The sequence below is a fragment of the Eurosta solidaginis genome, chromosome 4 (genome assembly GCF_040869045.1).
Source record: "Eurosta solidaginis isolate ZX-2024a chromosome 4, ASM4086904v1, whole genome shotgun sequence".
Classification (NCBI taxonomy): Eukaryota; Metazoa; Arthropoda; class Insecta; order Diptera; family Tephritidae; genus Eurosta; species Eurosta solidaginis.
In genome coordinates, this window is record NC_090322.1 from 24663348 (window position 1) to 24690410 (window position 27063).

The 27063-nt window shown below is 38.3% G+C and overlaps 3 protein-coding genes and 1 long non-coding RNA gene across 7 annotated transcripts in view; 2 read left to right on the plus strand and 2 right to left on the minus strand.

The window, feature by feature from the left end:
• The window catches only part of LOC137249331 (solute carrier family 7 member 14), a 239002-nt gene that overhangs the window by 59808 nt on the left and 152131 nt on the right, over positions 1-27063 (plus strand). The window lies entirely within an intron of this gene.
• Positions 98-2048, minus strand: LOC137249339 (uncharacterized). 2 transcript variants are annotated; one of them, XR_010952349.1, is made up of 3 exons: positions 1588-2048; positions 1322-1511; positions 98-1255 (listed from the first exon to the last, which is right to left on the minus strand). It is a non-coding gene; the product is annotated as an uncharacterized lncRNA (long non-coding RNA). The 2 variants fall into 2 exon arrangements; XR_010952348.1 differs by having other exon boundaries at positions 100-1259.
• LOC137249332 (probable RNA-binding protein CG14230) lies at positions 2148-9407 on the plus strand. The gene is made up of 5 exons (XM_067780700.1): positions 2148-2450; positions 2501-2799; positions 2864-3043; positions 8063-9002; positions 9065-9407. The coding sequence occupies exons 1-5, from the start codon at positions 2258-2260 to the stop codon at positions 9232-9234; spliced, it is 1782 nt and encodes a 593-aa protein (XP_067636801.1). The 5' UTR covers positions 2148-2257; the 3' UTR covers positions 9235-9407.
• meso18E overlaps positions 10967-27063 on the minus strand; it is a 32045-nt gene continuing 15948 nt past the window's right edge. For both annotated transcript variants that reach the window (XM_067780713.1, XM_067780714.1), the window contains exons 2-4: positions 24060-25159; positions 23917-23985; positions 10967-16281 (exon numbers count right to left, since the gene is read on the minus strand). In XM_067780713.1, the coding sequence (XP_067636814.1) occupies positions 15948-16281; positions 23917-23985; positions 24060-25159 (1503 nt within the window). In that variant the 3' untranslated portion in view covers positions 10967-15947. The remainder of the gene's footprint in view (positions 16282-23916; positions 23986-24059; positions 25160-27063) is intronic.

Genomic DNA, 27063 nt, shown 5'->3' on the forward strand with positions numbered 1-27063 from the left:
ACTGCAGTGCCCTAGAAATTAGCCGGAGAATTCAACCATATACAAACCATATGACAAATCTCGAATTGCATTCTCCCAAAAACCTTAAATTTTGAGTTAATCTGTTTACAATAAGACGAGTGATATATGTTTCTATAATTCTTTTATTTTACCATCAAAAACACAAATTTTATAAAACTGTTAACGGCTACTGCCTAGAAGTATGAACTTATGAATAACACAGGCAATCAATCTTAGGCCAAGTCTAAAGACCCATGTCTATTTGGCGTCACATAGTGTAATTAAAAACAAAAAAATTCAGTCATTCCATTTCTTTTATACATTTCATGAAATTAAAGTTTAAACTTATATTGCTTGTTTAATATTTTGACAAATATTAATTATTTTATTATAAATACTTAAATATAAAATCAAAACATAACGAATTTTATATTTTATGATTGGCGTTTAAAAAGATAAGGATTTTAGCCTTTTCATCATCTAAGCGCATTCTTCTCTCGCTTAAAATAAGGCCGGCTTGAGAAAATAGTCTTTCACAGGGAACCGATGTTCCTAAACACCCCAACTTTTCGCGAGCTATAGGAGATAGATTGGGATACTTGTAATTGTTTTTCTGCCACCATAAAAAAGGATCAACTTTTCGTGCAATTACAGTTTCTTCTATATACCTCTGCACTTCGATAATTGCTTTTGAATGAGTTGTGCCTTGCGGTCTCTTTGATCTTTGCGTTGATTATTTTTGAGTTCGATCTTTCGCTTGTCTGTAAAAATTACCCAAACCACGTGGCTGCTTTTCTAGCCGACTTCACAATGTCGTCGTTCTAGTTGTTGCACAAGTTTGCTTTGTTCCGTTCGCTGTTTCGGAAAGTAAAGCACACAGATGAGCAATGATGAACGATATCTCCCTATCGATGATTGCATCGCTGCTATTAGTATTAGAATTCCATGCTGAAGGAAAATCGCCAATCGCTATAATCGCTATTGGCGATATTCTGCCAGAGGTGATTGTCATTCAAAAGAATCGAATGAAGGAAAATAGCCAATCACTGATATATTTGGATTGCAATAGCTATAGCTATTAGCGATTTGTCAATAGCGGCGATGCAATCACCAATAGCGAAATATCGAGCCATCACTATATGCAACCAATCAAAGAAATGTCGTGCTTGTAATACTGCTATGATAGCAGCAGCAGCTCACGGTGGCGGCACATAAACAACAGTTGCATGCGGATCAGTTGCATTTTTTGCTTCGGCTATCTATTCAATTTTAATTCACATTACATTATCTACTATTGCAATTTTTAATCAATATAAATTACCGAAGCAAATACTGGCAAACCAAGATGCGTAGTTCCACCCTTTTTTGGGAAAATACATCCAACCAATTTTGTACCGTATTCCAAAGCATGTTGGTTGTGGAAAGTACCTTGTTTACCGGTAAATCCTTGGCAAATGACACGTGAATCTGCATTTAATTGTAGGTTTCTTGTTGTTTTGGCATATCCTGAGCTGAATCGCACCCCGGCAAAGATGATATATATTAGAATAATATAACATTTTTTTTATTATTTAAAAATACACATACGTATGAATGAAAAGCAGAGAGTAAATAATGTTGCTTTGGTTGTAGCGATAAGGACACTCCCCGGGAGCGATTTAGTATGACCACCTGAAACCTTCTAGGCCATCCCGTGGGTTCTATACAACTTTCAGATTCTAAAAACGGATCTCGACACGCGTCTTTTGGATCCACCTTTGTTTAGGTTGTGCACTGTCTTGAAAACGTTACTTTTTTTGGTTTTGGAAATCGAATCTTCCAATTCCAATTGGTGGCAAGAGGACTTGGCTGCCTGTAGTTAATGCGCCAGGTTAATTTAGAAGTGCCTACACAGCTAACACACGTCACACCTAAAAGCCCGTAGCACACGCACTTTTTTAGTTTAATTACCACAATTATAGTTTTTCATCGTTTTAAAATGTTTCCCGGAATAATTAATAAATTGTCGTATTAAGATGACGCTGTCATTTCGATGACAGCAAGAAACGTCGATGGGTTAGTGGAGAGCGAAAAAGCTTTGAATGTGTGGGTGAACTAGTTACCTCCGTCTTGTAGGGTACTTATCAGATAAATCTTTTTATTATCACTGAACATACCACACCTCTGACAGATTCTTGTTTACAAGAACGGCACGTGTGTTCGTAATATTTCGTTTGCAATTGTGATATTATTACAATATCAAATGAAAACAATTTAAATGGGTGCTACGCGTTTTTTTGTGGCCAATCTGCCACCCAGTGCAACAGAGAAGCAATTAACAAAGTTATTTCAAGATTATGGTGGCGTCGAACGGGTAGAACTTAAAACCAAAGATAACCCATTTGAGCCGGAAAATGTTAAAGTTATAGCATTTGTTACACTGCAAATACATCCAAATGATATAAAAAGCTGTAAGTGGAATATGAAACAAATAAATCAGATTAACTAATAAACATTTCAGGCGTAGATGCGCTCAATTGGGAGAAGATAAATGGTATTAAGATTAAGGTTTCTGTGGCAAAGGAATCATTTTTGGAACGTTTGAAACGTGAGCGTGACGAGGCTGGAAAAGGGAGCACTGCTCATAACGAAGTACCAATATATAGTAAGCTAGCTGAGCCGGTGCTGCAACGAAATGCAGAAAATACGCGTAAAATTTTCACTGAAGAGGAGCTTGCGACTTTAGAAAACGATGATAACCCTGCGGCTGATCTGCTGATAAGCAAAAAACGTGCAGCTAGCTCTTTATACAATGGAAAAGTAAGCGTGTACATTTTTATATTAGCAGATTATTTAGATACACATATATATATTGTTTTTTTAGATAGTAATACAAAGTTTTGATACGACGCCATTACATGTGATCGACGTTGCAAAGAAGCACAAGAAAAATTCCGATGGCAAAAAGACGGTTGCTGAACAGAAACGTAAGGAATCGCAAAATAAAATGACGAAGCAGTATAAAGATAAGAAATCCGCTATACAACATGCGCTCTCAGGATTGGTAAGCAATGTGGAACTATGAGTGAATTATCGAACTCAAGGGGTTGAAAAGCGTAATTTTAAACTTTAATGCTTGCGCAATCGAATTGTATTCCTCACCTATTTTGGGGATCCAGCTACAATCTGACTGTGTCTCACATTTAGCGGGCAAGGTTCTGGCGACGCCAAGTTCCCCATGGATGGTGCGGCGGGATGGCATAGAAAGTTCAATGTGGTACCATAATGGTGCTTGTTACCAAAACGTACAGGACTAAAACATTTCCTAAAAATTGCAAAACTTTGTCGTTATTCCTGAATAACGAATGAAGAATTGTGTCTTTATTAAAAACAAAAAAAAAAAAAACAAAAAAAAATCAAAAGACAAATTCTTGCTATATGTACTTGTAACCCAAGGTTCAATTATATGGTTGGCTCATCAGCTGATATTATATATTATATTTATTATTTATTTCATTGCATGGTCGGTGGGATTGTCAAAAGCAGATGGAAAACTTAAAATGAAACCAACACACTGGCAACGTTTTCTTACACATACAAAAACTGCTAAAGTTTTATGTTTCCATTCCATACCATTCGCACCAGCACCAATACACAGATTTTGACAATTTGAACAGACATATTTTTTTACAGATGAGCCAACCATATCTTATAACTTTCTTTTATATCCACTGTATTGTAATTATTGGATTTTATTTTTATACCTTTCATGAAAATGAAATGGTATATTAATTTCGTCACGAAACCGAAAATTGTAAGTCCTTAAAGGAAAATAGATAGACCCACCATTAAGTATACCGAAATAATCAGGTTGAAGAGCTGAGTTGATTTAGCCATGTCCGTCTGTCCGTCTGTCTGTTTGTATGCAAACTAGTCCCTCAATTTTTGAATATCTTGATAAAATTTGGTGAGCGGGTGTATTTGGGTGTCCGATTAGACATTTGTCGGAACCGACCGGATCGGACCACTATAGTATATATCCTCCATACAACCGATTTTTCAGAAAAAGAGGATTTTTGTAATATCTTACCCAATTTAACAGATTGAAGCTTAAAACTTCACCATATACTTTCGTATATTGCACATATTGTTGCCTGAAAAAATTTATGAGATCGGTCGTATATATAGTATATATCCCCCACAACCGATTGTTCAGATAAGGAACTTTTCGTAATTACTGCCCTATTTTAAGAGCTAGAGGCTTCAAATTTCAACGAATGCTTACATATATAGCATATATTGTTTTTTGAAAAAATCATAAAGATCGGTGGTATATATAGTATATATATGGTGGTATATATAGTATATATATATATATATTTTCGCAAATTTTAGCCCCATTTTAACAGCTAGAAGCTTCAAATTTCACCGAATACTTATGTATATAGCATATATTGTTGGCTGAAAAAATCATAGAGATCGGTTGTATATATAGTATATATCTCATACAACCGATTGTTCAGATAAGAAACTTTTCGCAATTTCTACCCCATTTTAACAGCTATAAGCTTCAAATTTCACCGATTGCTTACGTATATAGCATATATTGTTGTCTGAAAAAATCATAGAGATCGGTTGTATATATAGTATATATCTCATACAACCGATTGTTCAGATAAGAAACTTTTCGCAATTTCTACCCCATTTTAACAGCTATAAGCTTCAAATTTCACTGATTGCTTACGTATATAGCATATATTGTTGTCTGAAAAAATCATAGACATCGGTTGTATATATAGTATATATCTCATACAACAGATTGTTCAGATAAGAAACTTTTCGCAATTTCTACCCCATTTTAACAGCTATAAGCTTCAAATTTCACCGATTGTTTACGTATATAGTATGTATTGTTTTGTCAAAAAATCATAGAGATCGGTGATATATATAATATATATATGATGGTATATATAGTATATATATATAGTATATATATATAGTATATATATAGTATATATATATTTTTTTTACGATTTCGGCCCCATTTTAACAGCTAGAAGCTTCAAATTTCACCAAATGCTTACGTGTATAGCATATATTGATGTCTGAAAAAATCATTGAGATCGGTGGTATACATAGTATATATCTCATACAACCGATTGTTCAGATAAGAAACTTTGCGCAATTCCTGCCCCGTTTTAACAGCTAGAAGCTTCAAATTTCATAAAATGCTTACGTATATAGCATATATTGTTGTCTGAAAAAATCATAGAGATCGGTGGTATATATATATACTTCATATAAACTGTCATTTTGACCCCTTTTTCACGGCTAGAAGCTTCAAAATTCATCAAATTTCATCAAATAGTTACGTTTACGTCATATATTTTTGAAATATGTGATTCGTAGTCATAGTTTTTACATGCAGACCACAAAAAACGTGAAGCTTTGCATCCTCACACAGATTACCTACCAACAATTTTTTATTTTATATTTATCTTAAAAATCGTTTAGATATGTTCAAATTTCACCAAAAGCTTACGTGTATAGCATATATTGTTGTCTGAGAAAATCATAGATACCGGTGGTATATATAGTATATATCCCATACAACCGATTGTTCAGATAAGAAACTTTGCGCAATTTCTTCCCCATTTTAACAGCTAGACGCTTCAAATTTCACCATATGCTTACGTATATAGCATATATTGTTGTCTGAAAAAATCATAGAGATCGGTGGTATATATATTATATACCCCATATAAACTCTAATTTTTGCCCCCTTTTTACGGCTAGAAGCTTCAAGATTCATCAAATTTCATCAAATAGTTACGTTTACGTCATATATTGTTGAAATACGTGATTCGTAGTCATAGTTTTTACACGCAGACCACAAAAAACCTGAAACTTTGCATCCTCACGCAAATTACCTACCTGTTTTTTATTTTTTATTTATCTTAAAAATTGTTAAGGTATGTAGATCTGTTCACTATATATTTCTTATCTTATACATCCGATTATTCGGAGATTACGAACGGGATAAGATTATTGTTCAGCCCCATTAATGAAAGGTATGAAGTCTTCGACACAGCCGAAGACAGTCCCTTTCTTACTTGTTATTTTTATAAAATTTTATTTTTTCCTTTGTCGTATCCACCTATTTCTTTTCATTTATCCGATTAAAAAAAAAAAAATAAATGTAAGGCGCGATAACCTCCGAAGAGATCTAAGGCCGATTATTATTTATTTTTTTTTGTTTAAATAATTAAATATCATATTTATATATACATATTATTTAAAAAATTAAATGGCCAACTTGCACTGGATATAAAAACAAGGAAGAAGATTTACAAGAAGAATATCAAGCTTGCAATTTTTGTCAAGAGCTATTTCTATAATTAATATGAGAACACAAGAACATTTTTAATTTTGCAAGATTATTCGAAACATATCAAGATTGGAATTTTTGTCAAGAACTAATTCTACAATAATATTTTTGAATTACTTGTCAAGTTTGAAGAATCACCTGGCAGTGGAATCAAACGTTCCAGCCATTATATCAAATCTAAAAAAAAAAAAAACAAAATTATGAAAGCAATACATGCTGCACTCTTTGCTTATTTTGATAGGATTAAACCTACATATAAGAGGCCATAGAGCCACAAAAAGAGAAAGACAAAGGCGTGAGTGCAAAGTACATGTGAAGTTCCTCGTTGCCTTTCCAAAACCATCTATCGAGCAACTGCAAAATCGTCTATCTCACGGCATATGCATTTTACAGGAGACCAAAAATAATTATTTTTCACAGTTTTTCTGTGGAAAATTTTAAATGATCAATTAAAGTAATCATTATTTCTAAATATGTTAGAATGTTAGGTTGCATATACTCAAAAATGCTACAGTTTTTCCCCCGTTAGTAGCTTTATTTAAGTGAAAGAGCTTAAATGCAATTTTGGAGTCTAAATTCAATTTAACTATTATTTTACAAAATTGATATTCAAATATGAAAGGTCTGATTTGTGTATGCACTGAGCTCAGGGCTAAGAAATCTTTAGTTTGCCACATGGGTGGTTTTGCAATTTGTCGATAGATGGTATTGCAAAGGCAGCGTCTCATGAATACGAAAGTGTCATATTCATGTAAACGTTTAAGGCGTGAGAATAGGAGATCGTGTTAAATACCTAAATATTTTTTTTTAATTACCTAGAGCTCGCCCACGGGAATCCTCGCCAGAAACAAATAATTCAGGACTTATATTGTTTTATTAACTGCTTTTTATCGGTATCGAATTACTAACGTCGAGTTATAGGGTCATAAGGGGCTTGTTATCGCCCAGTCATCGGCTTATTGGTTTTTTAGCTGCTTATTTTCGATAACAAATCGATATTTTTTCGATAACAAACAGATCACAAGCCATTAAAAATTATAACAAAGCACTATTTCTTAGCTTAGCTTCTTTAAATAAAAAAATAAATAAATGTAAGGCGCGAGATCTAAGGCCGAGCTTCTCTTCCAATTTGCGTCGTGCTCCTCTTGATTTTCCCTACAAATCGGCCGGACGGGAACTATATGTTTTATGCCGACTCCGAACGGCATCTGCAAGGCAGATGAGTTTTCACTGAGAGCTTTTCATGACAGAAATACACCCGGAGCGCTTGCCAAACACTGCCGAGGGGCGACCCCGCTTAGACAAATTTATCCAGAAATAAGAGGTTTAACATAGCCATCATGCCGTTGTTAGAGAATTAACGTATTCATATTAAATTTTCGGGAGTGTTTCTGCTGCTAAGACAATAAAAACTACAGCACCTAGGAGTCGTCTACTACAGAAAAATTTCCAGCATGTAATCTTCGGAGCAACTGGGATTTTTACAATCAGTCCATAAAAAGCTGAATTTCATTGCATATTTGTAGTGGATTTATTTTACGCCGAAAATTGAAAAAAAAAACTGACAGCCACCAAGATTTACATAATGTAGTTTGCCTTTTAACCGATCAATTAAAGCACGAACAGAGCGAACTATTATTATTACCCTCGAACTTAGTCAACTGAAATAAACGTTAAAGAAACCTTCACTTCCAGGATGCAACAAAAGCGAAGAAAATAAAGTTTGACGATGCAGAGGAAGAGTATGATGATGATATTAGCGTGAAGCATTTTACAAAGGAAAAATCCAAAATGAATATATTTGGCTCAGAAAGCGAGGATAATGAAGAAGATGGGACTGTCAAGTTGAAGCTAAAACCAGAGTTATACGGCAAGAAGGGCGCAAAGCTAGTCAAAATGCAAAGCAGACAAAGCTTGGATCCACGTTTTCGCATCGATGCCAATTTTGTTGATGATGATGCAGACGATGATAAAGTAGAAGAGGAACTGACAAAGGATGCAAAAGAAGATGACGAACGTACCTGGCAAATGGGTATACTCGAGCAAGTAGTGGGTACTAAACTGGATTCAGCTGATGGTGCACAAAGAGCGGCGCGTAAAAAACGTATGCTTCGTTACGATCCAGCTAAAGAGGACCATCAAAAATTACTGCGTACCTCACATAAAGAAACGTCTAAGGATGATGCAATCACTACAGACTCAATAAAAGTGGGAAAAAAGCAGCAGCGAAAGCAGCAAGCAGAGGTTGAAAAAACGGTAAATACCGCTAATGCAGCGCCAACAGTGTCAAAGGAAGTATTCTACGTTGTTACGGATACACTAGCGGAGTCACTTAAAACGCGAGGCGAAGGTTTTAGTTTATTGAATATGTTTGGTGGCGCTCAAGCACAAGACAAACGCGCTGATGAATTGAAAAAAGTTGCAGATTCCAAAATACTTGTAAATAAACTGGATAAGCATACACTGAACCCATTCAAATATGATTCGTCATCCGATGAAGGGGGCGCTATTGCTGGAAAACAGACTTTAACAGATGATATGCAGCAAAATGTAGCACAAAAAAAGTCCAAAAAGCAAAAGAATAAAATTGTCATGGAAAGTTTTTTTATACCACGCAATGATGCGCGTCTGAAAGGTAAATCGTGAAATGAATTTTTCCATATAACATTTTTTAATTGTTTACCTTTATTTTTACAGAAGGCGCTAAATTCTTCCGCTATGAAAAACAGGATGCATCTGTAGAGGAATATGAAGCTGTGCGCAATCGCTTGAAGCTGCTAATCAGAAGTAAAATTAATAAGACAAAGAAAAAATTGGAAGCCAACGGTGGTGTAGGACATAAACGAAGAACAAAAGCACGTCATTGAGCTGGTGATAATTGTAAATAAAAAAGTTTTAATTAAAATACTAGGCGAGTTTTAATTAAAAGACTAGGCTTAGATTTGATTCAAGCTGTTCATCTTAACCATTCTGTAAGCCTTAGTATTATATCAAAACTCAATAATAACAATCGAAAAGTTTATCGCAAATTTATTGTCAATTTGCGCAATTTTTTATTTCAAATTTTCGCCTGTCGCACTTCTTTTATCAAATTCTGCTCTCATTCCAGTGAGAAATTGGATTAATTAAGGTACACTGTTGTTGTTGTTGTTGTTGTAATAACAATAAAGACAGATTCAAGGGGCTGTGTAGCGCAACCCTTCAGGTTGCCAGCGCAATATATAGCTTCTCCAAACCCAATTGTCAACCTCACCTATCCGCGGCGAATCCTGTTTCACAACAGACGAGGCTCTGGCGACCCCAAGCTCTTCATGGAACTTAGTGGTGGGGAGGGAGGGAATGGCCTGAAGGTTTAATTAGGCCACATAAATCGTTCCCGAGGTGGTCGGGCTAGCACCTTAATGGTGCTGTGGTACCGGAGCGTACCGGATCTGTATCCGGCAAAGGACCATCACATCGATAACACTCCCCAAAGCCTTCGGGGAGCAACCTTATCGCTACAGCAACAACAACAACAACATAGTTTGTCGGATATAGATACGACAGGTTTTGGTAACAAGCACCATCTCGGGAACGATAAATATGAGCACATTAAACCTTCTACAAGATAATGCACTAAACTCTGCTCAGCTAAACACCTATTCATAATTTGTTATTCTTGTGATCGTTCTTATTCAGTGTAAAAATATGGTAAGGCTCTTTTTCTCTCACAACGGCCGTAATTTTAAAATACTAGGCGAGTTTTAATTAAAAGACTAGGCTTAGATTTGATTCAAGCTGTTCATCTTAACCATTCTGTAAGCCTTAGTATTATATCAAAACTCAATAATAACAATCGAAAAGTGTATCGCAAATTTATTGTCAATTTGCGCAATTTTTTATTTCAAATTTTCGCCTGTCGCACTTCTTTTATCAAATTCTGTTCTCATTCCAGTGAGAAATTGGATTAATTAAGGTACACTGTTGTTGTTGTTGTTGTAATAACAATAAAGACAGATTCAAGGGGCTGTGTAGCGCAACCCTCAGGTTGCCAGCGCAATATATAGCTTCTCCAAACCCAATTGTCAACCTCACCTATCCGCGGCGAATCCTGTTTCACAACAGACGAGGCTCTGGCGACCCCAAGCTCTTCATGGAACTTAGTGGTGGGGAGGGAGGGAATGGCCTGAAGGTTTAATTAGGCCACATAAATCGTTCCCGAGGTGGTCGGGCTAGCACCTTAATGGTGCTGTGGTACCGGAGCGTACCGGATCTGTATCCGGCAAAGGACCATCACATCGATAACACTCCCCAAAGCCTTCGGGGAGCAACCTTATCGCTACAGCAACAACAACAACAACATAGTTTGTCGGATATAGATACGACAGGTTTTGGTAACAAGCACCATCTCGGGAACGATAAATATGAGCACATTAAACCTTCTACAAGATAATGCACTAAACTCTGCTCAGCTAAACACCTATTCATAATTTGTTATTCTTGTGATCGTTCTTATTCAGTGTAAAAATATGGTAAGGCTCTTTTTCTCTCACAACGGCCGTAATTTTAAACGGGAGTTTCCCCCTAGGCCACTTAGTGAAAATTCAAAAAGTCATAAAGTCAATTGACCTTATGGCCTACTTGAAGAATGGCAAAGTATCTTTTTGACTCAAGGTTAACTTAACATGAGGTGGTCACATACATTTTTAACAAATTTTAACATTGCCTCTGCATTAAAAAGATAACTTGCCTTTCTTCAAGTTTGCCTAAGTAATTTATTTTAAATTATAAATACAAAGTACATTTTTTTACTTAAAAGCTTTAAAAATTTATACTTATTAACAGAAGTTTCACTTCTGTTTCTTAAGCTTAATATTCACAATTGTCGACTGTCACATAGAGTTGTCTTTAAGTTATCGTCCTGTGAAGCTTACGTACGACTGCCGATTGTCTACCTAGACAACAGTTTACCTTCACGTAGAGTCAAACATAACGGGCAAACCATAGCAATAAATGTAGCTCTAATTTTATTTTGTTAGATGTTAGCTGGTAAAACGATTACTTAAAGTCGACTCTAGGTCTTCGGGTCGACAATCAATAAAGTTAAGGGGGGATTAATATTAATCTAAAGTGAAATGGCACTTGTGTTGCGAATAATGGCAATAATATTGAGTATTTTTTCATACATATTAAATTAAGTAAATTTTTGGTAGTATTGTTGTAATTAAATATTTGAGATAGCTATCATTATAACCTTACGGCTAAACTTACAAACTAATTAAGCACAAAACTTGGCATATCGCTAATTGTGTAAAAAAAATAACTTACATAGGAAATTTAAATTATATTTTAAGTATGCAAAAAATCTTCATTAAAACTAAAATATTATATCAAAAAAAATCTCATCAAATTTCCTCTTTGGCTCTACAAGCGTATAGTTTTTGCTTGACTGATCGCTCTTTTGGCTTAACTAACTTCAACATAATGGCCCGTAGTCATAGTCGAAATAAAATAAGAGTTTTATAACACGATTCTAAATTAATTACTTTAAGTCTGTATATAGTATTTTAAATTTAAAGTGACATGAGCGCGATTTAAATTTTTAAAATAGGTTTTAAGTTGGTGGTCTGCTGTCAAAAGTTGCGAGAAATCAAACAATTTGCTATTTAAACGCGATGAACTTAAATGGATGTGAAAAAAGGCTTCGCCGACAAGCAAGTATACGTCAGGAACTTATTTATTATACCTATAATGCGTATTAATATGTTTGTGACGAAAATTACACAATTTTAAAATTTGCGATGGTTACTGGGCTCCACATATGCGAAATCTTTAATTATGGCCCGGTTTTTCAGTAGTTTAAGCTATGCTTAAACTAAGTTTGCTTAAACTCTAGCCAAATTTAAACTCCAGTTAAACTACTGAACAGTTTTTCAGTCAGCCGCCTTTGGGGTATGCTCTTTTGTGCGGCAACATTTTTTTTTTTATTATCTAGATAATTTGTAGATACGGCAACAGCTGGATTTTGTTTACCCAAAAAACGTGGAAAAAATTCTCCGGCGAAGTATATATCTAGTTCCGGAAGTGATATCCAACATCATTATTTAATTATTCTTAAACCAGATAGCTCTCGAGTTGATATCCAACTTCATTCTCCAGTCACTATCCAATCTTTGAGAAATTTTGTAAAATTAAAAGTGTTCCAGTTGATCTCCAACGTCATTAATATTTTCCAATTATTATTCTAATTTCGCGAGATTTTGAGAAATGTGCAGTTCTCAAATGAATATTCAACCCATTTCTCCAGTTGATATCATACATTATATATCGAGTTGAGATGGAGTTGAAAAATTCTCCAAGGTGGTACCACCAAAACCAACAGCTGTTTATTGTGAGAAATAAACACGAGGCTGATGGCAGTAATGAAGCGTAATTTATCAAAAATAAATTATATAGGCGGCCACCGTGGTGTGATGGTAGCGTGCTCCGCCCACCACACCGAAACATCATGGAATCTTACATTTGAGTCCAGTTAGAGAACCACAAGTTGTTAATTACATTTTTTCAACTTAATAGCATATTTTGCTTTATAAAAAATTCCCTTTTTGCTGAGTATGCTATGATTCTCGAGTTGAGCCACTGTTTCGAAACAACTCTTTTTGAGATTTTAGAAGTATGCCTAGTTATCAACTTGAGCTGTAATACTCAAGCCCAAATGCTTGTTGGGTATATTCGACGCCATTTCGTACCAACGCAAATAACTGATAGGTTAACTAGAGTTTAACTCTGGCAGATCGACCGCTTAAGCTTAGCTTAAACTTCAGTTAAAGTAGACTGAAAAACTGCAGAATAAGTTTAAGCGTAGTGTAACTGACAAACTGAATTGAACTTGTACTGAAAAACCCAGCCTAAGACTATTCCGCATTCATAGATATTTGTGAGTTTTGATATTTTAGTATGTCTGATTTTGGTATTAAATTTAGAAATAAATATTCAATGGAAGGAATTATTTACCACAGGCGTCGATTTTTAATACATGTCAAAGAAGTTCGGGAGAGGTGTCAAATGACGCGTTTTAATTTCGGAAGCAATAATCCGAAGGCGGCAAAGTAATACTTTGTCTGTCAAGATATTTTTGCAAAAAAAAGTTTAAGACTTTCATGTGGTTGATGTAATTTTTGTGATATTGTTGTACACAGAAAATAATTAACTAAAAAGGCGTTTTGCGCTGATACAATTTTCACCAGTTTCGCAGCCGTTTTAGGGTAATTATTCGGTTTTTTTGTGAATATCTATTAATAAAAGAACAATTTCTTAATTCCGACTTCTAATTATTGAATTCCATTACAGAATTCTTAAATTCAATTCTGCTGGCATTTCCTTTTGTGTCTTCTATTCTCCTTTACATTTGCTAATTCCTCTTAATAGAGCGTGAAATAAAACACGTATTAACAAGAATTAGCAACTAAAGTTTTAAGAACTGCTTGGTACGGGCGCTGTTGTACTACTTCCCTCCTTTATCACCCTCTTAGTCTATGTCATGATCGACTTGAGTTCAATGATTTTCTAATGTAAAAGGGACTTACACTTTGCAGGTCCACGTACAATGGCTCAACATTCTAGGTCACTTCATTCCTATGGAAAACTATACTAAATTCCCTTTATTTATGCGGCTTTAACGGTTAAGGCCACCTAACATTTAAGGTTTGCATCATTTTGGCCGTCACATCTGTCTTAACGCAAACAACTTTTCTTTACAACATTCTTACAAACTGTATAATCTATTCAATATGAATACGAGTGTATGAGTGGATAGCCTTGTTGCTTCCTTTGCTTTAAGGAGCCCAAATCCGCTTTAACCACCTATTCGTTTATGTTGCGAGATTTAAATAATTTTTAAGAACGAAATTAAGTAAATTTTCTTTAAATAAGTAGGTTCATGTTCAATTAATCGATTGTGCACTCAAACTGACGGCTATAAAAAACAGCGATTTTTTACAGAACGTTTGCTAATAACTTTTAAATAGAATTGAATGATAACTATTCGCCACCGAATTATGATCAAAACGCGTTTTCAGATACTCCTTTGACAATTTTTGTGGTATTGTAAGAGTTTTTGTCAAGTAAAAATTATCATTTTTTATACGTGGAGTCAAGTAACCACGGTTGTAAGGAACAGGGTGAACGTTTAAAACTTCTAAAAAATGTCTTCATAGCGCCAATCAATGCCTTTTTTCATGCGGATACCCTGTCCATGCTTATTTTAGCTGAAAACTGGGCCCGTATTACGTGTTACGATCAGTGACTGAAAACCATTTTGACTCAAGCAATAACTATAGTTACGTTCCATTGAGACTTGAGCGAGATACGGATAGAAATTTAACATGCAAATGCAACAACAACGTTGTGATCCTGATATTTATCTGGTTCAATTTCTGATCCGTATAGCAGTTCTGTTCGTTTCGTTTTCTGTAGTAGATTTTTTTACAGCTAACCACTTTTGAGTTGGTAGCACTCATGGCTCAACTATATGGTTGGTTCATCTCTACAGCAACAACATACATTTGTTCACATTGCCAAAATCAGAGTGTTGCTGTCAGACGAATGGAATGGAATGAAAACATAAAACTTAGCAGCATTTGTATGTAGTAAGAAAATGTTGTAAATCCGTTGGTTTCATTTTAAGTTTGCCATCCCCTTCTGACAATCCCTACTACAGTGAAATGAAAAAAATAAAATCAGCTGGTGAGATGAGCCAACCATATAGTTGAGCCATTGTAGCACTGAACAAAATATGTGTACATTTGTGTATACATAAAAGAATTCGCCATATTTAAAAGCAAAAACACTGAAAGAGTAAACAACTTGAAGATGATGTAAGGAAAATAAGTAGTTTGCTTACGTGCGAAACTATTTAAATGTTAATAATTCTATCAGTATCTTAAAATTTTGTGTACGTTTCTTCTTATTTTCAACAAAAGAGATGTTTTATATTAGTGCTGCCAGTTCTCATAAAGTTGATCCAGTGCGTTCCAATAAGATTTGAGCCAGAGCCCCAGAGCTCGATAAACCAATGGAACGGCCCTTATGCAACTGTCAAACTTTTTGGATCCAGTTGTCGCTAGTTCTGATATACCGTTAATCCGATCCACCTTTCAAGAGCTATTGTGATTTGATTGTGATGAGTTTCGATCACGGATCGTAACACGTAATACGGGCCCTGTGTTTAGTATGTCTATGACAGACCAACATTTTAAATCCCATTTTTAATTTAGGCAAGTTTTTAACAAAAAAGTATTTTAGTCCGCGACTATGATTACGGGCCATTTTCACTTATTTATCTAAATGACTGGGGCTGTATTCGTGTTTTGTTGCACGCATTAATTTCTCTATTCAGTCTTTAAGACCCGTTTTTCAGTCCGATTTGAAACTACAGTTAAAATTAACTAGAGTTTAGTCTTGCCGCTTTGGCTGCTTAAACTAAGATGCGCTGTAAAATTTTATGTAAACGGCCAACTTTGCAGGGTTAAACTCTTTTCAACTTTGACTGAAGTTTGCATTGAAATATCGGGCTTAAACGACTGATTTATACCGTTCTTTTTCACTCTTTACTTTCGGCCGGCTTTTTACCAGCCAATGCTTCAATTGCGACTACTGTGCGTTCCAACAACGCCAAAAGTCGCTCTTCCCGCGCATCCATACGCCGCAGCAATTCTTCATCGCGTTTTTCGCGTCGCTTTAAGTACTCGATCAGTTCATAATTTGTGTTATCATCACCTTCGGTGGATGTGGATAGTTTACGTTTACTTTTCGCTGAACCGCCAATTCCATCGGCGCCGGTAACGCTACTGCAATCAGAAATGTTATCGGTATCAACAATGACGTCCGGATGCAGAACGTTGGGATCAATATTGTGTGGATAGTAGCCTTGGGAGCTGAAAGTAGACAAGATGGATTGACTTATCTTGTTTTGTTGATTTTCCGAAAGGGTGGACAAATGATGTATATTGGAACGATTTTCCGTCATCATTCATTCTGAGAACGAAAATCGACACTAATGATAGCACAACGCCGAAACCGGTTTGTCTCAAAACCAAATTTGACAAGGGATGACGGAAAATCGTTCCAATATACATCAAAAGATGGATTCGTATTGAAATTTTAGAGGGATTTATTATTTCGCTGGTCGGTAGTTTGCAGTTTTTCAACTGTTTTGTTCTTATAAAGTTTACATATTTCTACACTTTTATAAAAAGCAAAGTACAAATAACACAACCGACCAAAGGAAATAACGAACCAATGGCGTTATCGAGTTATATGATTAAGGAATGAAACCCAATTTCACAAAAACTATGAATATGAATCTGTCAAACCATTTGTAAAAATTATAGTAAATTATGGCAGCACTGGTATACGTTCTTCTGACCTAGCTTTGGTTTATCTGTATGACTATTAAAAAGTTATTAACTCCTACACCACCTCCCTCTCTCTCCCTTGTAATTGCTCCTTCCTCTCTCATATATGCATGTGTTTGTGCGTTACTCTCCGCTGCTTTTTTGGACATATGGGTAGACATAATGATTGATTTGTTGATGTGCCTACAAGTCACTGCTTATTATCGGCATAGAGATGACAGTACCCCTTAGTGTTGCTAATATTCGTCAAACTGCCCTCCACCTAAGTCTGATCCTCCCGATCAGACAAATCTCTTGATCTAAACGCTGCCAGCCTTTCCGAATGAACCACTTTCATTTTGGTTCGTGGTTTGCCAATGGTTTGTATGCGGTACACTACATCGTTGGGTCGTTTTACAACTTTGTATGGGCGTTCCCAATTACACTGCAATTTCGGGGACAAACCTTTTTTTCTTTGTGGGTTGCATAACAGCACCAAATTTCCTTCCTGAAAACCTTCCCAATTAATTGCTTTATCGTATCTGGCTTTCATCTTGTCACTCATAATCTTTGCTCGTTGCCTTACAAGATCGTGTATCTCTCTCAGCTCTTCTTCCAAGACACCAGTGGATTTCTTGACATTTCTCTCCGCATCGGCATCTATCTCAAACTTCTAATCAGCTGGAAGTCGAAGGTCATTGCCAAAAATTACCTTTACGGGAGTTTGGCCCGTTGTCTCATGCACTGCCGATCGGTAAGCCATCAAGAATAATGATATGTGTGTATCCTCCTCCTTATGGTACTTGTCTACTACTTTCCTTAAATGCTCCTCCAAGGTTCTATTGAAACGTTCCATCATACCATCGGACTGAGGATACAATGCAGTTGTCCGTGTTTTTCGAATGCCCAATGATTTACACATTTCCCGGAACACAGCTGATTCGAAATTCCTGCCTTGGTCAGAATGTAACTTCATTGGTACACCATACCTTGCAACCCAATTGTTTATAAACACTTCTGCTACTGTTTCCGCTTCTTGATTTGGGATTGGGTATACCTCTGGCCATTTGCTGAAATAATCCATAACCACCAGTACATATTTGTTTCCGCAGTTGCTAGTTGGAAATGGACCTGCGACATCCATAGCGATCCTTTCAAATGGCGCACCTGAGTTATATTGCTTCATCTGGCCATGACTTCGGGTTTTGGGCCATTTCGCTCTGCTGAAAACCTCGCAGTTCGCAATCCACTCAGTGACCGGCTGACGGAAACCAACCCAATAGAATCTCTGTTTAATCTTCTCGAGCGTCTTCGTGATTCCAAGTTGACCTCCGCTTGGACCATTATGCAGCTCGCAGAGCACGTCAGGAATCCTCTTTCTGGGAACAACTATCAGTTTCTTCTTGCATTGACCATCCTCACTCTCCCATACTCGATGCAAGCAACCGGATATCAATTCTAAACGGTTCCACTGTCATAGCTTTGTAGTCGCTCGATCCACCGTGCCAATTGTCCTTTCGGATTACGGAACTGCAGAAGCCATTTCAACGCTGCGTGATCTGTCCTGACGCGGAATCGCAGGCCGTAGAGGTATTTGTGAAAATATTTAATGCACTCTACCAATGCCAGCAGCTCTCTCCGTGTAACGCAGTAGTTCCTCTCTGGTTTTCCAATTGAACGGCTGTAATATGCAATTACCTTCCCCTGTCCATCAACCAGTTGTGACAAAACGCCCCTTATAGCATATCCACTCGCATCTGTATCTAGAATAAATGTTGCTCCTGGAATCGGATATGCCAACATTGGGGCAGTGCACAAACGCTCCTTCAATGTTTGGAAAGCCACCTCTTGCTTCTTTTTCCATTCAAAAGCTTTATTTTTTCTTGTAAGCTCATGGAGGCTATGGGCTACGCTGGAAAATTTTGGTACAAATCGGCGGTAATATGTGCACAGCCCAAGGAAACTTCTCAATTCATGCAGGTTCAGTGGTATTGGCCAAACCTTTTTTGCCTCTATCTTTTCATTCGCAGTACAGATGCCTTCTGTCGTTACCTTGTGACCCAAATAATTTACTTTAAACAGCGAACACTTTTTGGGACTTAGTTTCAGACCAGCACCAGCTATTCTTTGTAAAACCTCCTCCAAGTTCGTCAGATGTTCTTCGAAGTTCTTTCCCAATACGACGATGTCGCCTAGGTACACTAAGCATGTTTTCCAATGTAGTCCTTTCAGTACCTGGTCCATGAGTCTCTCAAAAGTATCTGGTGCATTACAAAGTCCAAAAGGCATTACTGTAAATTGCCAAAGACCATCTCCGACGCTGAAGGCTGTTTTCTCTTTATCTTCCTCCTTCACCTCCACTTGCCAGTAGCCACTTTTCAAGTCCAGTGTGGAACACCATTTCGTACCAGAGAGCGAGTCCAGAGTGTCGTCAATTCTTGGCAATGGGTAGCTATCCTTTTTCATGACGTCGTTCAACTTGCGGTAGTCCACAGTACCACAGGTGAGCTCCATGGACTAGCTGATGGTTCGATGACGCCGCTGTCGCTAATTTCTTGTACGATTTGACTCACAACTTCCCGCTTCGCCAGTGGAACACTACGAGGAGGTTGACGTATCGGCCTCGCGTCCCCAGTGTCAAATTGATGTTTCACAACATTGGTGAGGCCTGGTTTGGAACCATCCTGGTCAAATATGTTCGCGTACTTTAGGAACAGTTGTTCTGCCTTACTCTGATAGGCTTCCTCTAGCCCCTCCGTCCATGCCGTGATGTCATTTGAAATATCAGTGTTGCTGGTTGAAACGTGTTCCTGGAGCTGCTCACAGTTAATAACTACATCAGCCTCTTGGCATCTTCCCAATATAGCTCCTTTGGTAAGTTTGATTGGTGACTTGAACTCATTGAGTACTCTAACCGGAATACGTCCATCTTGTTTTGTCATAGCCAGGGTTTTTTCTACAAGTATGTTCGGTGTTGATTTGTTTGCTGCCTCGACAACCCACAATTTGTTTGTCCCACAATCTCCATCAACCTTTTCCCAGATGACTGCTTCGGATTTTGGTGGTATTTACTGACTCTCTTCCACCAGCACTCGTTTACTGCTGTAGCCTCTCTCGTAGCCGAAATTAAGTGGCACATCCATGTTCTTATATCGCATCGCCTTGATTTGCATATCGATCTTGATGCCTTGGTCGATTAAGAAGTCCACTCCAATTATGATTTCATCAACAATCTCTGCCACTATAAAATTGTGTAGTACCATGACGTTCCCAATTGCTACTTCAAATTCTACTTCTCCAATTACCTGGGTGTCCTCTCCCGTGGCTGTACGTAATCTTGATCCAAGCAATGGTCTTATCTTCTTGTTGACTAAATCTGATCAAATGATGGAATGAGATGCACCCGTATCTACAGTCAGTAAACTTTCCTTTCCATCCACTTGTCCTCCGACAGTAAGTTGTTTGACCTTCTTCCAATTTGCGAGATAGAGATTATGGGGCATTCAATTGAGGGAGCCAGCTGTCGCCCCTTGCGGCTTGCGCTTTAGTTTAACGATTGAGTGGGCTTGGATATTTGCTCATCTCCTTCAGCTCTGCGTTTACGGCCACCCACATTGTTGGAACTATTGGAACCGGTGCTGCAGTGTCGTGCAATGTGACTTGGGTTGCCGCACTTGAAACATTTCTTAACTCCGGCATTTTTGTGTTGTGATCCCTTGAGTGCTTCCAAAATTGTGTCTACCCAATCTGGTCTTTCCACTTCCACACGATGAGCTTTGTATGCTGGTTTACTCAATATTGAAGCAGTTTCCTGAGTCAATGCAATGTGTCATTCTGCAAATGTTGGCTTTGGGTTTGCGTATGTGGCTTGCTTCGTTTCGATGTCCCGTATGCCATTTATAAAGCTCTGAATTTTTACCCTTTCGGTGTATTCCACGGGTGCGTCGACATTCGCCAAATGTGCAAGCCTTTCGACATCTGACGCAAACTCCTGCAAAGTATCATTAGCTTTTTGGTAGCGGTTTTGCAACTCTATTTGGTATATCTGCTTCCTGTGTTCGCTTCCGTATCGCCTCTCTAGAGCGCTCATCAATGTTTCTTAGTTGTTCCGCTCGTACTCTGGGATGGTCTGTAAGATTTCCGCAGCTGGTCGTTTTAAAGCTACGAACAATGTAGCAACTTTACATTCAGCATTCCAGTTGTTCACTGATGCGGTCTTCTCAAACTGTAGCTTAAAGACCTGGAAAGGAACAGAACCGTCAAAAGATGGTGTTTTTACCTTTGGATTACTCGCAGAAACTGCTGGGCGATTCAGTTGCAACTGCTCCATACGACCTTTAAAATCCTCAACTTCTGCCTGAAATTGAGCGATTTTTGTATCCTGTGCTTCCAGCTTTGATGATCTACGGACTTCCTGCTCTTCAAGTTGTGTAGAGATCTGAGATGATATCTGCGCTGAAATTCGTGCCGACATTTCGGATATACGTGTCTCTTGCGCTTCCAGTTGAGATGCCAAATATGTCTTCTGTTTTTCCAATTGTGATGTTATATTTGTTTTTTGTTCTGCCAGTTGAGATGTTATATTTGTCTTTTGTTCTTCCAGTTCGAGATGACACTTGCGACGCCATTGATGTTACTGTCGATGTTTGTGCAGATATGGCAGCCAATATCATGTTCAAGTCTGTGCTGGTAACTGTCTGCGATGTTTCGTTTTTCTTTTAAATGTTTGTTGTTGATTCTTCCACATCAGAATAAAAGACATACTCGTCCACATTAATTCCTTCCAATTCCTTAGCCTCTCGTATTCGTGCCTGAAGTTCGAGTTTATTGCCGGTTGTATTCAATCCACGGCTCTCCAACTCCTTCTTCAGTTGCTGGATCTTCAATTCACTCCACTTTGCCATGTCCTTGTTGTATTCAAAATCTTCGGAATTTATTCAACAATTCCTCTTCTGACACCAATTGAAACGATTTTAGTGCAATTCCTCTTATTTGCAACCTTCTACTAACGTTCGAATCACTAAACTGTTGAATAAATAACTCCACTATTTAATAATGCAAAATGGCCTTTATTCAAGTACTTAACAATACTACTACTTCTCGACAGATAGCGTGCTTAAATCAAACTCATTACCTCCTTTTATACTCTGTGATTTCTCGTTCGCATACTTCTAGGCGTTTCTATTTCTAGAATTTACTTCTCGTTTACAAGCTATAAATTTCTCTGCTATACTACAGATGCACGATTTTATAGCTTCCCGCATAGCCCATGCGCGTGTATATGTGAGTGATACTTGAACAAATGATTGCATACTTTCGGCAGTATCTTAGATATATGCATGTGTTTGTGCGTTACTCTCCGCTGCTCCGATGGGTAGACATAATGATTGATTTGTTGATGTGCATACAAGTCACTGCTTAATATCGGCTTAGAGATGATAGTACCCCTTAGTGTTGCTAACATTCTTCACAATATGATTATATTTAAATTGTTTTTAACAACACCGGCTGCATGTAGTAGTCTTTACCAATTATTTAAACTACAGCTAAAGTTAACTAGAGTTTAACCCTGCCACTTCGGCCGCTTAAGCTGAGATGAGCAGCAAAATTTTATGTTATCGAGCAGTCCATCGAACGACCGTCTATAGCTCTTCGTATGACTATTGGCACTCCGACGGCGTCAACTTTTTAAGGTAATAACATCGCATAGCAAAGCTAAAAGTGTGTTAGAGTGTTAGCAAGCCCTGGACAAAATCGGGACAGGGAGAAGCATACATCTAGCATACGCATCCCTCGAAGCTTAGTCCGTAGACGTTCCAATTATCTGCCTTGCAGATGCCGTTCGGAGTCGGTATAAAACATGTAGGTCCCGTCCGGCCAATTTGTAGGGAAAATCAAGAGGGGCACGACGCAAATTGGAAGAGAAGCTCGGCCTTAGATCTCTTCGGAGGTTATCGCGCCTTACATTTATTATAATTTTTTTTTTAGGAGTGACACGGCTGTCAGATCTAGAAGCAGCAAGTGGCATAGGTCCGAGAAAGCTTCTAGTATTTGTCAAGAGGACGGAGTTTCTTATAACATAGGTCCTAGGTTTTGAAAGGGGATTTTCAGTTTGATTGTTAAACAAACTTCTGGTAACACTACGGACACATTCAGTCTATGTAAGTCCTCAGTTCAACCTACCCTAAGACCATTGGAAGGTTTGGTATTATAATTTTTCTTGAAGCATGCTTCCCCCATCCCATAGGCGCGTTAACTAATAAATTGTCATCCACTAACGTGAGACGTTTGAGATATATGCATGGGTTTGGGATATATGTATGGGTGTTATTGGCATTGGTTCCGTTGGTTGGTGTCATGTGGACACATTACATGCAGGACGTGCATTGCGTATATCGCGGTTGATACTGGATAAATAAGAGTTTAACCTATTACAGTATCCAGATCGAAGTTGTGCCAAAGTGACGTGCGTCTCTCTTGGAAGTCCGGTTTCGTCAATTGCGAGAGCATTTTACTGTTAGAAAATGGGGTTCGCCGGGCATTTATCGGCATTAGACTTTACCTACTCATCGTGGATCAGGATAAGAGCCTAATTATGCTAATCTGTTTCAAACACATGAGTTCTTGTGTGCCGGAATTCTTTATAGTGCTTCTAGAGATGTATCCTTATGTCCCCGGAAGGCAGGACTTCTTCAATCAGAGTAATGTTAGAATGGCCAGGTTATGGCGGCCGCCGTGGTGTGGTGGTAGCGTGTTCCGCCTACCACACCGAAGGACCTGTGTTCAAGTCTCGGGCAAAGCAACATCAACAATTAAGAAAAAAGTTTTGAACTAGAAACAAGTTTTTCAAGCGAGTCGCCTTAGTTCTAGGCCGAGCTTCTCTAATCTGTGGGGTGTCTGTCGTTTTTTCCACACTTTGCCGACTCCGAACGGCATCTATTAAGGAATATGAATATTTGCTGAGAAGTTTCTTAACTTAATAATACACAAAGTGGAATTGTCGACGACTGCCGAACGACGACCAATTTTGGGTTGTAAACGACCCTTATTTTCTTACGATAAAAGATGACTTGAATTGATAGCGCTGAGCTTTTCCTTAAATATTTCGTGGGAATCGATTTATTATATTTATTTAAATTATCAATTGCAATTTTAAACCAAATAAATATTACTTACCCATTATAATTCGTCTGTATTAACTGTATATCATCTGGATTGAACTCTCCCTCAGACATGGGCTCGGATCTTTAGTAAAAAAATATATCGATAACAATTTTAATATTTTTCCAAGTAATATACGCATCATGTCTTCAACTCACTTCATTGCGATGTTGCTGTCTGTATTAAGCGCTCCCAACGTCTCTCTGGCGTTGCACTCTTTATCAAAGTTTGGACGCAGCACATCTTTAATGCCATTGACGATATGAGGCGCCAACAAATTGCTCACAACAGATGCGCCACTACCACCTGTTGCTATACTTTCCACACCATTCGACATATCGGCAGCACCATTTGTCGACAAAGATCCATTTAATTCACCTGCGTGCTGCGCCGCACCTGCACCCGCAACACCGCTATTACCATTTTCGATTACGGCACCACCACCACCACCGCCAGCGCCAGCGCTGGCAGTATTAGCGCGCATTTCCTGTTCCTTTTGCATGGCAGCATTCATTGCAGCCGCTGCAGCAGCTGCTACCGCAGCTGCGCTGGCACCTGGAGGTATATGCAAAGGTGTTCCCTCATCGTACATGCCACCGCCGCCCATTGAATTACCCAGGCCATCGCCCAATTGAGCTTCGACAAAATGGTTGGGCAGAAAACGTTCCATTTTGCTGTTATTGCTGCTCGAATCGGTGGAGAGGCTTTGCAACAGACTATGTTGCATTACCGCCGCTGCATCTTTACCTAAATATGCTACCCCCAGCTCAGCGGCCTGCCGCCGACGCTGATAGTAGGATAGTTCCTTGTGACTTTTAGCGATCAGCGCCAAACGCTTATTATTCGCCGAACCCCAACATTCGCCTCGTTGCTCCTCGATCTCTTTGAATAAAAACATGTAAGGCCAATTACGTCGCACATGTCGTTCTGGATTCTTTTTTAGTTGTGTGTAAATTTTTTTCAAATTTTCATAACGATTGCAACATTGTTTGGCAGATCGTTTACGTGCGCTAAATCGATTTAGCACCTCGGCTACCATTTCCCAAACGCTGGCATGATTTTTACGGTTGGATTGGAAAGCACTTTGGATGCGCTCCGATTTGACGATATTCAGTAACGCAATAGATTCGGGTACGTTGAAGTAGCTTTCGGGTGTACGAGGGGCACGATGATGGTGATAGCCGCTACCGCCATTATTGTTGTTCCCATTGCTATGGCCGTTGCTGGTTACGGGTGGCGTTGTTGGTGATTTTAGATCCTGTAAAAAAGCGGAGAGAACATAATATTAGCGTGATCCTTCAGAAAAACACATTTTATAGATATATTGCTCGTCACGGCAAAAATTTTAAGGTAAATGATAGGATCCCTCAGCCAGATTCAGTGCGCCCGACTATTATTAGCTAACAGACTATGAGGGACAGTTAAATTAATTCTTTCTCAATTATAAAAAGTTGGTTTATAATAATTGTTTCTCTATTATAAAACGATTTACTAGCATGTCCTACCTCGCTTCTCCTTTATATACAGCGTTCACTTTACCTAATATTATATAAATACTTGCAAATTATTGATTAAATATCTTCTGCAAAGGCGTTTCCGACAGTTTCGAAATTTTTGTCAATTAGATTTGCCGTGCCATCTTGTTGAGGGTCACATTCTACAACCTTTTTGCAGGCAATGCACAACTTGGCTTTAGCTTTTTTTATTGGACGTTGGCCCAATGAAACCAGGCTAATCCTATTCATGTGTTTACACTCGGTGGGCCGCCGGTAGACATAACGTCAGGCGCATTTCTATGCGCACCCTTTCAGCATGCATCAATCGCGTCATAACTATAAAGGCCATCTTGCACACAGCAGTCCAACAATCTATTTGTCTGCACATTCGGGGAACTAAATTCCTAATGGAAGACTCGTCTCCAAAAACTCTGTGTACAGAGAGTCTTTCGTCGTGAAAACGAGGGCAGTGAAACATTCTGCGCTTTCCAATTCGGAGGGATAGAAAGTATCCTCCTATATCTCACGCTTATGTAGATATTCCTTGAAGCCGCCGTGCCCGCTCAATATCTGCGTGAGGTGGTAATTAAGTTCACCGTGTTTTCCCTCATAGCATTCCGCTTTGTTCCGAACTAGCGCCCTTTTCTCGATTCTTCCCACCGTTCTTGCCACCTAACTATTGTTCTGGACCTTGCGCTTTTATTAGCATCTTCAGATGGTCGGTTGATTTCAATGTCATACAGATCGGCCATTTCACCTGAGAGTAGATCTACTAGGATTTTCCTGGATAAAACATGGATCGCGTCGTCAGACACCGTCCGATAAGTACATGCTATTCGTATAGCAGTAATACGGTAGGCTGATAGTATATCTTTTTGGTGGACCATTTTAGATTCGTGCCATACTGGTAATGCATATAACATTATAGAGCTGGTTACGTTAGATAATAGCTGACGGGTAGCTTCGCCTGGGCCGGCGATTTTGGGCATTATTCGCGTTAGGCTCCACTAACTCTAGAAATTTTCTCCCCCACCGCCAGGAAGTGCTCCTTATAAGTTAATTTTGAGTCAATGGTTACTCCTAGACATTTCAAGGAAGGCTTTGAATTGATTTGATAATCTCCTATGGTTAGGATTAACTCATCGACAGTCCGCTTTGAGATCACCAAAACCACTTCTGTCTTATTGCTAGCCATCTCCAGCCCCATGTCAGCCATTCCTTTATTCTTCCCACGGCGTCATTACATAATTATTGGAGCAGATTAACTTTCTTGACCACTGCTATTACGACAATATCATCTGCATAGCTGACAATTTCCGTGCCTACGGGAAGGTCGATTTGTAGCATACCGTCATACATCGGATTCCATAGCGTTGGACCTAGAACAGATCCCTGAGGAACGTCGCCGGTGATGTTGTGCTTTCTTGGTACCTCATCCGTATCAAAGAGGAGTACTCTGTCGCTAAAATAGCTACCAATTATTCTGAGCAGGTAAGCAGGTGTGCTAAAGTTTCGTAGCGGTGTCAAGACACAGGGCCATAGGGTTGTTTCTTCTATGTCCCGTTACTGTCTCAAATCGCTGATTTGTATGACATAGCTCCGGATTAGGTAAATATCGGGCTTGCTTATAGGTACCATCCAATTCGACTCCAACTAAGCCAAAATA